Genomic DNA, 15,628 nt, shown 5'->3' on the forward strand with positions numbered 1-15,628 from the left:
AAAACCAGAAGGAAATGAACCAAAATGTTAATAATGGTTATTTTTGTAATCTTATAGTATTATAATCTACTTTATTTTTCAGATTTTCTATGAATTTTATTGTGAATTTTATGATCAGAAAAAAAATGTTAACATTTAGTTAAGAAAAGGAAAGCAATGGTGCGCCTGGGTGACTCAGCCAGTTGAGCATCTGCCTTCGGCTTGGGTCATGATCCCAGGGTCCTGGGATCGGGCCCCGCATCGGGCTCCCTGCTCCGCAGGAAGCCTGCTTCTCCCTTTCCCACTCCCCCTGCTTGTGCTTCCTCTCTCACCGTGTCTCTCTCTGTCAAATAAATAAATAAAATCTTTAAAAAAAAAAAAAAGAAAAGGAAAGCAAAATAGCAAGTTATATCTTGGTATTCCAAATCTCTGAAAGAAAAAAGTCACTCAGCTGAGCAAACACTGTCTCAGTTATCAAGAATAATTGCTGGGCGCCTGGGTGGCTCAGTTGGTTAAACGACTGCCTTCACCTCGGGTCATGATCCTGGAGTCCCGGGATCTAGTCCCACATCAGGCTCCCTGCTCAGCAGGGAGTCTGCTTCTCCCTCTGACCCTCCTCCCTCTCATGCTGTCTCTCATTCTTTCTCTCGCAAATAAATAAAATCTTAAAAAAAAAAAAAAGAATAATTGCTCATTTTTCTTTTTTCCCAGCATTGCATCAGAGCCAAGAAAACTTTATGAAATGCCAAAATGTTCCAAATCAGAAAAAATAGAGGATGCATTATTATGGGAATGCCCAGTGGTAAGATTTGTTTTTAGAGTATTTGTTTCCAACACATTTTTAGCCTAAAAGAACTGATTATTGTTAATATAGGTAAAAAGGAATAAAGCTTAAATATCATAGTGATTCTTGACTCTTGAAAGGAGTCAAGAAGAGAGTATATTGCTTATTTTTCCTTGTGAAATAATTCCTATTTTTAAAAATTATACATTAATATTATGAATGTATTTTAAAAATTTGATACCATTTGTAAATCTTGAAAACTGGAAAAAGTTATGAACTGGTTAAAAGTTTTATAAACAATGTAAGCTAGTTTAGAGTTATTCTAAGTGTTTCAGAGATCATTCTGATTTAAGAGATCATTCTATCAAAATAAAATATTAATTTAAGCAACAGTTATGTTACATGGCTCTTTGAAAGTAAATTCTTGTTAGTTTTCTCCATGAATCTTGTTAGGAAAATAATAAGTCAAAAACAAAAAATAATAAAAATAATAAAAAATAAAATAATAGGCTAAACTCATTCCACGAGACAGACCAGCATTGCCCTGGTGTGTATTTTTCAGAAGACTGTTTTAATAAAATGATAACATCTTATACTTGCTAGAGGAGTTGGGAGAATTGAGTTGTAGACAAAATAAGTGGGATATTCTGAGCTTAAAAGGTGAAACAAATTTATTTATATAATTACTTCTTAGAGCCTTTAATAATACTATGCAATAATACTAATGTTCATGGTGATTTTGACAACCATATTTCAAAACTCTTGATCATAGGACTTCCTTTTTTGAGGTATATTTCTACATATTGGTTGTCCATGGATCAGTGTTTTAAGAACAGCACTTAGGAAATACTGCAGCAAATTAATCAGGTCTCTGAATCTGGCTGATTGTTTTTTTAAGGAAAAATAGAACTTACAATATGGGACCAAAAATAATGTTTAAAGGATAAGAGGCTATGCTTTGAATTTACTATTAAAATTATTTCTCTCTCTTTTTAAATACTGTTGTTTTTATATAAATTGTAGTTTTCCAGAGCTGCTGCTTTCTTTTTCCCTAGACACTTACTCTCTTTAAAAAGAGACACCTTTTTAAAAATCAGAAGCTTTAAATCTATGCTTTCTTCCCTGATTTCTTATTGAGAGCTGAAAATAACTTTTGTGCCTCCAACATCTAAAGCCTTTTATTTTTATTTTTTTTTTTAAGATTTTAAATATTTATTTGAGAGAGTGAGAGAGAGAGAGAGCATGAGCCAGGGACGGGGCAAAGAAGCAGACTCCTCGCTGAGCAGGGAGCTGGACATGGGACTTGATCTTGATCCCAGGACTCTGGGATCATGACCTGAGCCAAAGGCAGACGCTTAACTGATTGTACCACCCAGGTGCCCTCTAAAGCCTTTTTTTTTTAAATAAGTATTTTCTTTCTTTCTTTCTTTCTTTCTTTTTTCCTTCCTTCCTTCTTTCTTTCTTTCTTTCTTTCTTTCTTTCTTTCTTTCTTTCTTTCTTTCTTTCTTTCTTTCTTTCCTTTCCTTTCCTTTCCTTTCCTTCTTCCTTCCTTCCTTCCTTCCTTCCTTCCTTCCTTCCTTCCTTCCTTCCTTCCTTCCTTTTCTTTTCTTTCTTTCATTTGTCAGAGAGAGAGAGAGCACAAGCAGGGGGAACAGAAGGCAGAGGGAGAGGGAGAAGCAGGCTCCCTACTGAGTAAGGAGCCCGATGCAGGGCTCCATCCCAGGATCCTGGGATCATGGCCTGAGCCGAAGGCAGATGCTTAACCGACTGAGCCACCCAGGCATCCCTAAAGCCTTTTAATCCATTTTAATTTGGGAGGGTGGGGTGGGGAGGAAGACAGATTTCTTAATTGAGAAAAGTTTTGAAGACACCAGTACAAAATCACCAAAAATGTAAAGCAATCCTTGCAAAAATAAAGTTTCTAGTAACCTAGTTCCTATTCTCACTTCTTTTACTATTTTCTTCTCATTTGAAGTTAAACAGGATTTTCCATTAAGAAAACTGAGAAGCATATATTGTTGTTAACATATTGATGTGAAACCACATTTAAATCAGCACCCTTGTTTTTCTGAGACAGTGTGTGAAATACAACTTTTGGTTTAGGAAAATAGCTCAAACCTATTACATGTGCTATTTCAAATTCTTTTTTAATAGGCAAGGTATAAATAGTATATTTTTTTAAATTAAGAATCTCCTTGGGGAGGGTATGTGCTATGCTGAGCGCTGTGAATTGTGTAAAACTATTGAATCACAGACCTGTACCTCTGAAACAAATAAAACATTATATATTAAAAAAAAAGAAGAAGATAGTAGGAAGGGAAAAATGAAGGGGGGGGAATTGGAGGGGGAGATGAACTATGAGAGACGATGGACTCTGAGAAACAAACTGAGGGTTCTAGAGGGGAAGGGGGTGGGGGGATGGGTCAGCCCGGTGATGGGTATTAAAGAGGGCACGTTCTGCATGGAGCACTGGGTGTTATACGCAAACAATGAAACATGGAACACTACATCAAAAACTAATGATGTAATGTATGGTGACTAACATAACATAATGAAATAAAATTAAAAAAGAAAAAAAAGAATTTCCAGGAGATGATACTTACATAGACACCATAGAATAAAAATATTTACGTCATTGCATGTGATTTTAATGTAAGACTTCTAGTAGTTAATAAGCTTACACACACACACACACACACACTCAAGAAACAAACACAACCTTGTTTCTTTCCCTAACATTTGAAAGAGAAGACAAATCTTTAAAAGCATATATAAAATAACTATGCCTTCATTTTTTTCTATTCACTTTTCAGCCTAACTGAATACTAGATTAATTCCAACTTTCCTATCCTTAACTTTCCTCTTAGAACTTCCTTTTTAGGGGCACCTGAGTGGCTCAGTCAGTTGAGCATTTGAATCTTGGTTTCAGCTCAGTCATGATCTTGGGGTGGTGAGATCAAGTCTTGAGTGGGACTGTGCACTCAGTGAGCGGTCTGCTTAAGATTCTCTACTCTGCCCCTCCCTGTGCTGCTCTCTCTCTCTCTCAAATAAATTTTTTTAAAAAAGAGAGAACTTCCTTTTTATTTTACAAATCAAAGTAGAACTCCTTGCTTCCCTTTCTTTTCCTGCCTTTGACTTCCACCTTGTGGCAGGTGCTCAGTGGCAGGTATGCCCAAGTAGCTATTTCCCTTTTGGGGGGATAATTCATTGGCAACAGAGAATATCTTTATTTTAATTATTTATTTATTTATTTATTTATTTATTATGTTAATCACCATACATTACATCATTAGTTTTTGATGTAGTGTTTCATGTTTCATTGTTTGCGTATAACACCCAGTGCTCCATGCAGAATGTGCCCTCTTTAATACCCATCACCGGGCTGACCCATCCCCCCACCCCCCTCCCCTCTAGAACCCTCAGTTTGTTTCTCAGAGTCCATAGTCTCTCATGGTTCGTCTCCCCCTCCGATTTCCCCCCCTTCATTCTTTGAAACCTGGCCCATCTTCTGTTTTTCTTTGGCTGCCTTGATTCTGCATTTTAACTTTCATTTGGAGTTACAGTAGAGCCACAGTAAATCATGGAACAATTTGTCCTTTTGCCATTTTGACTTCTATCAAAAGGAAAACAGGTCTTGGAATAAAGAAACATTTATTCCTTGTGGAGGGGGAGGAGCAGAGGGAGAGGGAGAATCTTGAGTAGGCTCCATGCCCAGTATAGAGAGCCATGTGGGACTTGATTTCACCACCCGAGATCATGACCTGAGCTGAAATCAAGAGTTAGATGCTTAACTGACTGTGCCACCCAGGTTCCCCAGGAAACATCTATTCTAGCAGGTGACTTACGCTGATGCTATTATACATGGTTTTAAGAACTGTTATTATTATCATTGTCATCACAGCAGCATCATTAGTAACACTCCTAATGTGTTATGATGATGATTCGCTCACATTTATTGAATTATTTAATACTAAATAATAAGTAATAAATTATTTGAGGTACTGTTTAAGCACTTTATGTGAATAAACTCACTTAATAAGTTAATGATAAAAATAATTACCTACAGTTTCATCTTTCCTTGTCTTAATTCTCTATTTGTACATTTAATATTTCCTCTTTGGTTTACTTATTTATTTCTTTAAGGTTTTAGCTGTTTTCTTTGGACATAGATTTCTGTAGATTTGTTCATGACCAACCAATTTCATTTTTACATCTTGTATTTTTTAGGGGGAAATACTTCCCAATCCATCAGATTATAAATCTTCACTCATAGCACTGACTGCTCATAATTGGCTGTTTCGCATATCAGCAACTACTGGAAAAGTCCTTGAGAAAATATATCTTGCTTCATATTGCAAATTCAGGTATTAACTGTGACTTTATTACTCAGAATTTTATTAAAATTTGTGACTTGTGGCCCAGGAAATTACAAGTTTTAGATTTTTTTTTTTTTTAAGTTTCCCATTGTATATCTGGATCTCAATTTATAAACCTTTTCTCTTTTTCTCTCCTTATGACTACATTTGAAGATCTGAGGATACAGACCTTTTATCATTTATTTTTGTATCACTCTAAAATAACTTTTATTATTTTAGATAATAATAATATCTATTTTTATTAGATATTATAATATCTAATTATATCTAATATCTGCCAAGTAACTAACCTTGGCAGATATCTCTCCCCCACCCTTTTCAAATTTCCCTTCTACAAATAATATTTTATATGTTCTGCGAATAGTATTTTATATGTAGGTTTAATTTCAGGATAGGTTTTCCTGAAGGCTAGTCTGTTTCAGTTAAATCACCTGCCTAGTACAGTCAAGAACTGTTTTGTTTTGTTTTGTTTTTAAAGTGATCTCTACACCCAGTGTGGGGCTCAACCAGGATCAAGAGTCACATTCTGACTGAGCCATCTGGGTGTTCCTAAAAGCCGTTATTTTAACTTAGTAGTTTTATATATTATATATAGACATATTTGGAGTAAATATATGCATGTAGAATGTGAAGGTAACATTTTTAATGCTTTTTGTAATGTTAATGTCCATTTTAAAGTAGGAATGGTCTTTTTTCTAAGTTTTGAATACTGTTTGATCAGTTTTTATTTATTGACACTCTAGAAGGATTAAAATTCAATATGTACATATTTTTTAATAGGAATATATCCATATAAAGATGTGAGGGAATTTTTAAGTTATTTGTTTTTTAAAATAAATTAATTTGCTTTTATAATTTAAATAAAGAACTGTTTATTTATGAAATATCTGTTATATTTTGATTATAAGGAAACTTACCCAAATGAATAACCTTCTCTTCATCCATTTACAAGATACCTGAGCTGGGACACTCCTCAAGAAGTCATTGCAGTCAAGTCAGCTCAAAACAAAGGCTCAGTATTGGCCCGGCAGGTAGACATCTTTAAATATCAATAAAAAAATCTTTAAACATCAATAAGATGAGGAATTTGTTTCCTGAGGAAATTGTCTACAAATTTGTTAGGGAAGAACTAATGATCTTGGATTTCTGAAGAATGGTAGAAAGGTTAAGAAAATGATATAAACTTAATAAATACCCTTTAAGCTGCTTTGGGGAAGTACAACAGATTATTTTACATTCCACAGTGGAAAGAAATTGACAGAACCTTGTTCTTTAAAGTAAGGAAGCTATCTTTTTCAAGCAGAGAAATCATTCAAGCTTTATTGATAATTTTTTCTCATTTCACATAGACATGTCAGTGTAATTCTACTTTCAGATGATGTGACTATGATAACTGTCTTTTGATTTGGCTCTTTATTAGAATTCCAATTTATAACATAATTTATATTATGTTAATAAAATAATATATGTATAATAATGACATAATTATATATGATATCAGAAATCTATATTAATTTATATTATAATACAGAAAATATATTTTATTATGCAGTATATAAAATGTTTTTGTTGTATAGTATGTAAAATGTGTTTTGTTGCTAAGAAATGTTTACTGTTAATGTTTATTTATTTTTATTTTTATTTTTTATTATTTTTGATGCACGGCTTAAACTCATGACCCTGAGATCAAGACCTGAGCTGAGATCAGGAGTCAGAAACTTAAATGACTGAGCCACCCAGGCGCCCCTATGTTTACTTGTATAGATTTGTGTGTGTATGTGTATGTGTATTGAAGGGCTGAAGGTTTAATGGACATATTTTGAACATGTATGCTTTCCTGTGTAAGTAACTTTGCAGGGTAGATAGATGTTTTCAATTCATGAAAACATCCACATAACTGCTAGGACAGATGGATGTTTTCAATTCATGAAAATAGTGTTTCTGAAATTCTTTTGAGAGCTGCCTGTAATTTAATCTTTTCTTTTAGGCAGGCATTCAACAGCCTGTTTTGCTGTACCTTGCAGTGTTCCATGTTTTACCTTTTTCACTTATAGGGATTCTGGAGATCAACAAGAACGTAAGCACTTACTTATTTTATTTCACTATTAATTTTTTGATAAGATGTGATATCAATGTATGTTTGTTTATTAGGTGTTTTGATTGCAAATGTTCCCCTGACTGTAAAAAGCTCTCTGATCTAGTTTGTTTCATATCAAAAAACATGAGAATGTTTCATTTAGGAAGAAAGCCTAATCATCCTTTCATCTTTCTGCATGTTTTTATGCCTTTAAATGGAAGTGTTGAATACCTTTGGTGTCATTAACAAACCACTACTTTATAAAATTATGAAATGAGTAAGGTGCTTTTTTTCAGAGGATATTCCAAAGCTTGTTAAAATGACCATTAGGAAGATGAAAAGCTACAACAAAATGCGTCATTTTAATTGCAAAGTATAGATCTAAAATTTGTTTTATGTTACATAAATAAGACATATAATTAAATATGTGAGTTTTCCAGCTCGTTCAGTTATAGGTTTTATTCTTGTCATTTTTCTTGATTTATGGTCTGTTATATGGGAGGAAAGAAAAGACATACTTCCTTTGAGTAAAAGAATCAATAGCCTCCTACTTTCCATTAAAAAAATTGTTACTTAGTCTGGGTGGATAGTTATTTATTGGTCTATTCTACTAGTCTTTAATTACGCACCTCAAGTATTACTGAGGTCAGATCTTCAGGGTCTACTAAGAGTCATCAGCAAATAAGATGAACATATTAAAAAATTTTTGCATAAGCATATTATACTAAGCTACATAAAGGCGAATGAATAGTATCAGTTACTTATTCATTGTTTTGTGCCACGCACTTTGAGTAGTTTATAACTTTGTAACATATAGTGGTTTCAACTAGGAAGTTAAGCAGCTACCCAAATCCTAAGTAAGTGGAGAAGCTGGAATTAGAAACTGGGGTTGACTCCAAAGTGTGAACCAAATTTTAAGATGCAGTGGCTGCTTTATTAGAGCACTCCTTGTTTGAAAACATGTTTGAATTACGTAAGTCCTCCTTTTCAAAGTGGGAAACAAGGATCAACAAGTAAAAAATCATGAGCTAGTTAAGATCGAAGCAAAGCATAATTATCTTTCAAAGAGATGACAAGAAACACAACTTACTAATTTAACTTTTCTTTGCTTGTGGATGAAGTAGTTGTGTGTACTTATTACAGTCTGCAACAGGAATGAACAGTTAACTAAATCATAAATTGTTTCTATTTATTCTTAGATGCCTATGATAGTCATTGGAGGGATGTGGTTTTGATTAGGGTTAGTAGGAACTGAAGCATATCTTCCACTCCCCATGTATAAGAGACTACCCAGGGGCGAAGCTCAAAATGTACTTTAAGCTCGTCATTGGGTAGTAAATCTTCTCTAAGTAATTTGTCTTGAGTAGAAACAGAAACAGATTTTCACTTAATTTCCACTTGTTCTTTCATTGCTATGAATATTTGTCTATGTTGGCTTTTGTTAAATATTAAAATAGGCACAGAATCAAGTTACTTTATCAGAGCTCTGTGGAGGATTAGGACAGGATCCAGTGCATAGAACAAACCCAGAAAGGGAACAAAGAGCCAAAGCCTTACTCAGGGTTAGCCGGGCTAAATGCCTCTATAGGGGCTTGCTTGGTCTTTTAACACGTTTGGTTTTTATATGACTAAAAAATCAAGCAGTATTAGATATTTAAAGAACAAAGTAATGATAAAATTCTGGAGTTGGCTGTTTTTCATTAGAAGTACTTTCTTACATCCAGCCTTTTCACTTTTAGCTAAAAAATAAGTTTCTTTATAAATAACATTTTAGCATGAAGAATAGGTCCCTATATTTACTCTAGTACACATATCCTGCATGGTAAAATTAGATGGTCTCAGTGTATGCCTAGGTCCACGAGGAATAGGATGTGTTATTAAAAGATATTGACAGAACTGTAAAGCAAATGGATGAAGCAAATGAATACTGCTGAATCATTTTTTTCTTTTTTTAATTTATTTATTTTTGATGTAGTGTTCCATGATTCATTGTTTGCATGTAACACCCAGTGCTCCATTCAATACGTGCCCTCTTTAATACCCATCACCAGGCTAACCCATCCCCCCCCACCTGCCTCCCCTCTAGAACCCTCAGTTTGTTTCATTTTGAGGGTTAAGTGCTGCACTCCCATTAGTGCTCCTGTTCGAGACTCTAGTGGCCTACTACCCTATTGACACTTTAACTTCAAGTCTCTAAATTATAATTAAGTTATATGGTAGGCAGCAGTGTTGTAGTGGTGACCTGAATATTAAGCAAATGCACAAACCACTGTGAACACTCAGAGGATTGGCCTTCTGGTCTTTTCTCAGGTGATATCTACCTTTCCCCTCAGATTTTCGGGAACGTTACAGATGCTACCTTGTCTCATGGAATACTAATTGTGATGTACAGCTCAGGACTGGTCAGACTCTATAGCTTCCAAGCCATCACTGAACAGGTAGAGAAGACTGAAATTTGCCATATTATAATAACTCGAGGTTTGGACTGAGGTATGACTTTTTTTTTTTTTTTTTTTAATGAAATGCTTTTAGAATAAGGCACTTGTGTAGATTTCAACTCTACAAAACTGTACAAATGCAGAAAGACAAAGTAACCTTTAAAAGAGGGGAGGGAAGATAAACAGGCCTTGAGTCAATAAAGATATTTTCTCTGTCATATACATGTGAATTTGACTTTTTCTTTCTTCAGACAGCAAATAAGTTGGTGCTAAAGCCACCGTTTTTGTTTTGTTTTGTTTTTAGTTCATGCAACAGAAACTTGACTTAGGGTGTGCATGCAGATGGGGTGGGACTGCTGGAACTGTAGGAGAGGCTCCTTTTGGCATTCCTTGTAATATTAAAATCACAGGTATGGCTCCTATATAGCATTTTTTTCACCTTAAGAGATAAGTGGTCATATAAGTAGTTAGTTATTGTAATCGTCCAGATGTTTTCTTATAATTTAATTGTAAGCTCAACTCATTTTACTTCTATATATACAGCATATTCTTTGCTATTGAATAGGTGTTAACAAAATCTATCAGTTATCCATTGAACTGAGGGCCTGGGGATACTGAGTTGTTTGGCTTTTAATTAGGGGAAGGTGAAACCCAACATCGCTGATAAGAGAAATGCAAATTAAAATTATCATAAGATATATCTTTTCGGATTCTCAAATATCAAAAAGTTACATAACAGTGTTTGTTAGAAGTATAAAGGTCTGTAACAGTATATTCATTTATTATTGGGGTCCTTTGTGGAGGACAGTTTGTCAATATGTATCAAAGCTTTAAATGTATATATTCCTTGAACAATTCCATGTTTAAGAATTTATACCAGATATATTCACATGTCTACAAAATGACAAGTGTACAAGTACAACATTGTTTCTAATAACAAATGATTGGAAATAACATGTACATTGGTAGGTGGCATTAATATTTCATTGTTTGGCTGTATCATAAATTTAATTGTTAAAAAAAATTGTTTTTGCATTGGTATAGAGCAATTCCCAATATATATTACCAAGTGATAAAAAGGAGTATAAAATTGTATATAAAAAGCTTCATTTGTATAAAGAATTCATATTCACATGTTAAAAGTATACATATAAGTATACTTTTTTTATACATATACAAAAATTCATGAATTCATGCTTTCATTTATTTTTAAAGATTTTATTTATTTATTTATTTGACACAGAGAGAGAGAGAGCACAAGCAGGGGGAGTGGCAGGCAGAGGGAGAGGGAGAAGCAGGCTCCCCGAGGAGCAGGGACCCCAAAGCGGGCCTTGATCCCAGGACCCTGGGATCATGACCGGAGCTGAAGGCAGTCGCTTAACCAACTGAGCCACCCAGGCACCCCTAGTTCATGCTTTTAGATTTGCTTGGAATGTATGGAAGGATACCCAAAAACCTGATAAATAGTAGTTACCTCTGAGGGATAAGATGAAAGGAAGATTGAGTTTTCATTATATACCTTGTAATACTTCTTGAATGTGGTGCTTACATTGTGATTCCTTGTGTATGCATGTACACATGCAGCTCCTTGAAATTTTAAGAACTTGACTTATATACCATTTTATTGATGAACTCTAAATTTGTTGAACCAATTCACTAGTCTGGACATGTAGGTTATTTTTAATTTTCTATGATTACAGATAACATAAGAATATTCCTGTAACTATTAATGATTCTTGCCTGAATCAGGTATGTCATTTGGGGTGGCAGAATGGCCATTTGAAGGATTCTCTCATTCCTTCTACCTTTAATAACTAACATTTTTCCACAAATAAAGACTTTCACTTTTCACCTAGGAATGAACTATAATTCCTCCTAAAAAGTGAAAGTAAATACTTATTCCTTCTCTTTAATTATCAATATTTGAACAAGGAGTTGGTATAATAGTCACTTCCAATGGTGGCAGAATATTTTAGAGGTCAGCACACATAAAATCCCAACAGACTCAAGGATTTTTATTTATTCAAAATTATATAGTTACAGTCATTATTCTTAATGATGTTCAAATTGCCCCAAATTTGGCCAATGAGAACTCCCATTTTGACATACCCCAGTAGTCTTGGAGAATTTCCTTTTTTTCTGGAACAGTAATATATCCCAGGTTTGTCTTTTACTTTCCTTGTCCTAGATCTGACAAGGAGCCATTTTAGTAGAAAACAACATCATTGACTGTGTTAGTTACCCAGGGCTGCTGTAACACCACAGACTGGTAGCTTTAAAAAAGAAAAATTTAATCTCTTACAGTTTTGGAGGCTAGAAGTCTGAAATTAAGGTGTTGACAGAGACGACTTCCCTATGAAGACTCTAGGAAAGAATCCTTCCTTGCCTCTTCTAGCTTCTGGTTGTTGCTGACAATCCTTGGCCTTTCTTGGTTTGTGGCAGTATAACTCCCATTTCTGCCTGTCTTCACATGGTCTTTTTTACTCTGTTGTCTTCAAATCTCTCTCTCTCTCCTTATAAGCACACCAGTCATAGGATTTAGGACCCACCCTTATCCAATATGATCTCTGCAAAGACCCTGTTTCCAAATGAGGTCACATTCACAGATACTAGGGGTTAGGACTTTGACTTATCTTTTTGAGGGACACAGTTCAACCCACAACATAGACCAAGATCTAGTTGTACTCAATGCAATTGGTTGTCTTTATTTTTTGGTGAACAGAGCTGGGAAATATAGTAAAACAAAAATTCATTAGTTCATTCTCATATTTCCAAATTAATTGTTATTTTATATTTGTATTTCTTTTGGCTCCCACTTAACTTGATTCCTAATAAAATTTTATCCTATTATATATGTGATAATCTTAAAATTGCCATATCAGTGCTACTACTAAAAACTATAGTGTTGTGAAGGTTAAGATTTCTCTATGGTTCCTTTTGTCCTTAGTGAACAGCCCAATAAGTGTACTACAGAAGTAATGTGTTCAAAGATTATTTAAAATTATTTTTCTGTATGATTAGGTTACCAATTTTATGTAATTAGATTCATTTGTTTTAGATTGTTTTCAATTTTAGGTTTCTTTTTCCCTTTGACTTTATTCTTGAAGTTGTAAAATGTGTATATTTCAAAGGTCAAAACTATATAAAAAGATATTGTCTGAGAAATTTCACTTCTATATATAGTCCTTTTATTCTGTTACTTCCTTCCCCCTACCCCACCCTGCCCCTAGAAGTAATCATTATTTTTAGTTTCGAGGTTATCCCTCTGTTGTTTGTTTTTATAAAAATAAGCAAACGTGTGTGTGTATTCTTTAAATGTTACCTTCTTTCTTTTTTTTTTTTTAAAGATTTTATTTATTTATTTGACAGAGAGAGATAGCGAGAGCAGGAACACAAGCAGGGGGAGTGGGAGAGCGAGAAGCAGGCTTCCTGCTGAGCAGGGAGCCCGATGTGGGACTCGATCCCAGGACCCTGGGATCATGACCTGAGCCGAAGGCAGACGCTTAACGACTGAGCCACCCAGGCGCCCCTGTTACCTTCTTTCTTATACCAAGTGTAGTATATCATATATTCTGTTCTGTACCTTGTATTTTCACTTAACATGTATCAAAATTTTTTAAACATTTATCTAAGCCAAAGGCAGATGCTTAACGACTGAGCCACCCAGGCGCCCCTAAACATTTATCTAATAGAAGAAATATATAAGATTACCTATTTTTCTTATTGAGATAAAATTGATATGTATATATAACATTAGATTAGTTTCAGGTGTACAGCATAATAATTCAGTTTTTCCCAGGACAAGTCATCTCCCACTTGCAAGTGATTCTTCATAATTAGGATATTACTAAGGCTAGACATCAGGCAAAGCGGGATTCTTGATGGTTTTATCCCTTAGCCATATTTTTCCCAGGAGCTTCCTCTATAGCTGTAAAATTACAAATATAGGCTTTAGCCACGCATATAGTGGCCACCTTTAACCAAACCCAACATGCAGTCACCCACAAATTTGAAAGGTGGACCTCCAAAACCAAATGGTCCTTGATATCTTGACTGTAGCTCAAGAAGAAACTTATGCTAATATTGAGACTAAATATTTTGTATATATCCCTGATAACTCTAACATATCCAAAGTTTTAGCAGACATGCACATAGAAATTAAAGCAATGTCTGACTCCTCTAATTCTCTCAGTGATTGGATTTCTTCCTGGTTTAGCGGAAATGGATAGTCCTGACGGAAACCACTTCTTTTACTAGCTATGATAATACGTATGCTAGGTCTTTTTATTGAGGGAGCTGTTGTTATTACATGCTCTGCATAAATATGCCAGACAAATTATGTCAATGGAAACTGTAGGAAGCATCCCATTCTTATGATGAGGCCTCATGAGTGCCTCCAACTCAAGCAGTCTGCTCCTAGGGACCCTCCATGTAGTGAGATAGCTCAGGATTTTTATGCCTCTCAATAGGTAGGATCTATAATCTCTTTCAGCCTGAAGAAGTTACAGAAGATGAGACCTTCACTTTTCAACACCCCTTAAGAATTAGGAGGATAAAAATCTCATCGTAGGGAATGAGCGAGAAATTGAAGGGGACCCCATGAGAGAAAAAGCTGTTTTTTTCCTTTGCTTCTTTTCCAGTTTCTATTCTTGCTAGGTAGGACCTGCACCCCTATCCCACTTTACACATGCCTTATAATGCAAATAGTGCATGTCCTCCTTGTAAGGGACAAAGAGTTGATGATTCTCTAGAATAAATAACATCCAAGGAAGGACCAGGTGAGAATGACTGGACAAAGTTATCACATATGCATTCCAGACCATCAGAGCTAGACATCTCCATGCCAAGACCCCCTGGCTCCACGGAATAACACCTGAGCCCTCATCTTTGTTCTGAACTGTTCCTGGATACCTGAGAGGATGTGTACACCAAACCACCATCCTCAATAAAAAACCCCAGACTCTGAACAAAGATGAGACTCATGCTCCTTTCCTTTCCAAGTCCCATGGAGTGTCTGTCTATATCTGCTTGCTCCATACCTTCAATAAACTCTGCTTTCACCTCAAAAAAAATTCATTTTTGTATACACTACTAAGTGATACCTAATGTAAATCTATGTAAATCCACAGTAAATCTAGTTACCATTTATCACCATACAGTTGACCCCCTTCACCCATTTCAAACACCCCTCAACCCTTTCCCCCTCTGATAACCGCCAATCTGCTCTTTGTCTCTATGAACTCCTGTAAATAATGCTGCAGTGAACATAGAGGTGCATATTATCTTTCCAAATTAGTGTTTTCATTTTCTTTGGGTAAATACCCAGTAGTGGAATTACTAGACCATATGGTAGTTCTATTTTTAATTATTTTTGTAAGATTTTATTTATTTATTTGACAGAGAAAGAGAGAGAGAGCACAAGCAGGGGAGTGGCAGGCAGAGGGAGAAGCAGGCTCCCCGCTGAGCAAGAAGCCCGACACAGAACTCAGAACTCGATCCCAGGACTCTGGGATCATGACTGGAGCCAAAGGCAGATGCTTAACCGACAGCCACCCAGGCGTCCCCTATTTTTAATTTTTTGAGGAACTTCCATGCTGTTTTCCATAGTGCCTGCACCAATTTACATTCCCAGCAGTGGTGCATGAGGGTTCCCTTTCTTTAACATCCTGTTGTTCTTTATCTTTTTGATAATAGACATTCTAACAGGTGTGAGGCAATATCTCATTGTGGTTTTGATTTGCATTTGCCTGATATATTCCCTATATTTTAAAGTTACAGAAAATTCATTATCCTATTATAGCCATTCTTTTATAAACCATACAACATTTTGTACAATTTATATTAAAAATCTGAAGTATCATTGCTTGACCTTTCACATACTCAGAGCATTATAATAATTATTATTTTCTTTTTAATGCCTCTCTTTCCACAGTCTAGCCAGTAGGAGCTCCTTTTGTTGGTTCTCTTATTCTTT

General features: G+C 35.1%; 1 protein-coding gene across 2 annotated transcripts in view; it reads left to right on the forward strand.

Annotated features, from left to right (window-relative positions):
* DCAF17 (DDB1 and CUL4 associated factor 17) overlaps positions 1-15,628 on the forward strand; it is a 36,000-nt gene that overhangs the window by 7,364 nt on the left and 13,008 nt on the right. For both annotated transcript variants that reach the window (XM_021702959.1, XM_044913329.1), the window contains exons 3-8: positions 691-781; positions 4,991-5,127; positions 6,092-6,170; positions 7,127-7,216; positions 9,550-9,654; positions 9,959-10,064. In XM_021702959.1, coding sequence (XP_021558634.1) covers positions 691-781; positions 4,991-5,127; positions 6,092-6,170; positions 7,127-7,216; positions 9,550-9,654; positions 9,959-10,064 — 608 coding nt within the window. The remainder of the gene's footprint in view (positions 1-690; positions 782-4,990; positions 5,128-6,091; positions 6,171-7,126; positions 7,217-9,549; positions 9,655-9,958; positions 10,065-15,628) is intronic.

Source organism: Neomonachus schauinslandi, chromosome 3 (genome assembly GCF_002201575.2).
Source record: "Neomonachus schauinslandi chromosome 3, ASM220157v2, whole genome shotgun sequence".
Lineage (NCBI taxonomy): Eukaryota > Metazoa > Chordata > Mammalia > Carnivora > Phocidae > Neomonachus > Neomonachus schauinslandi.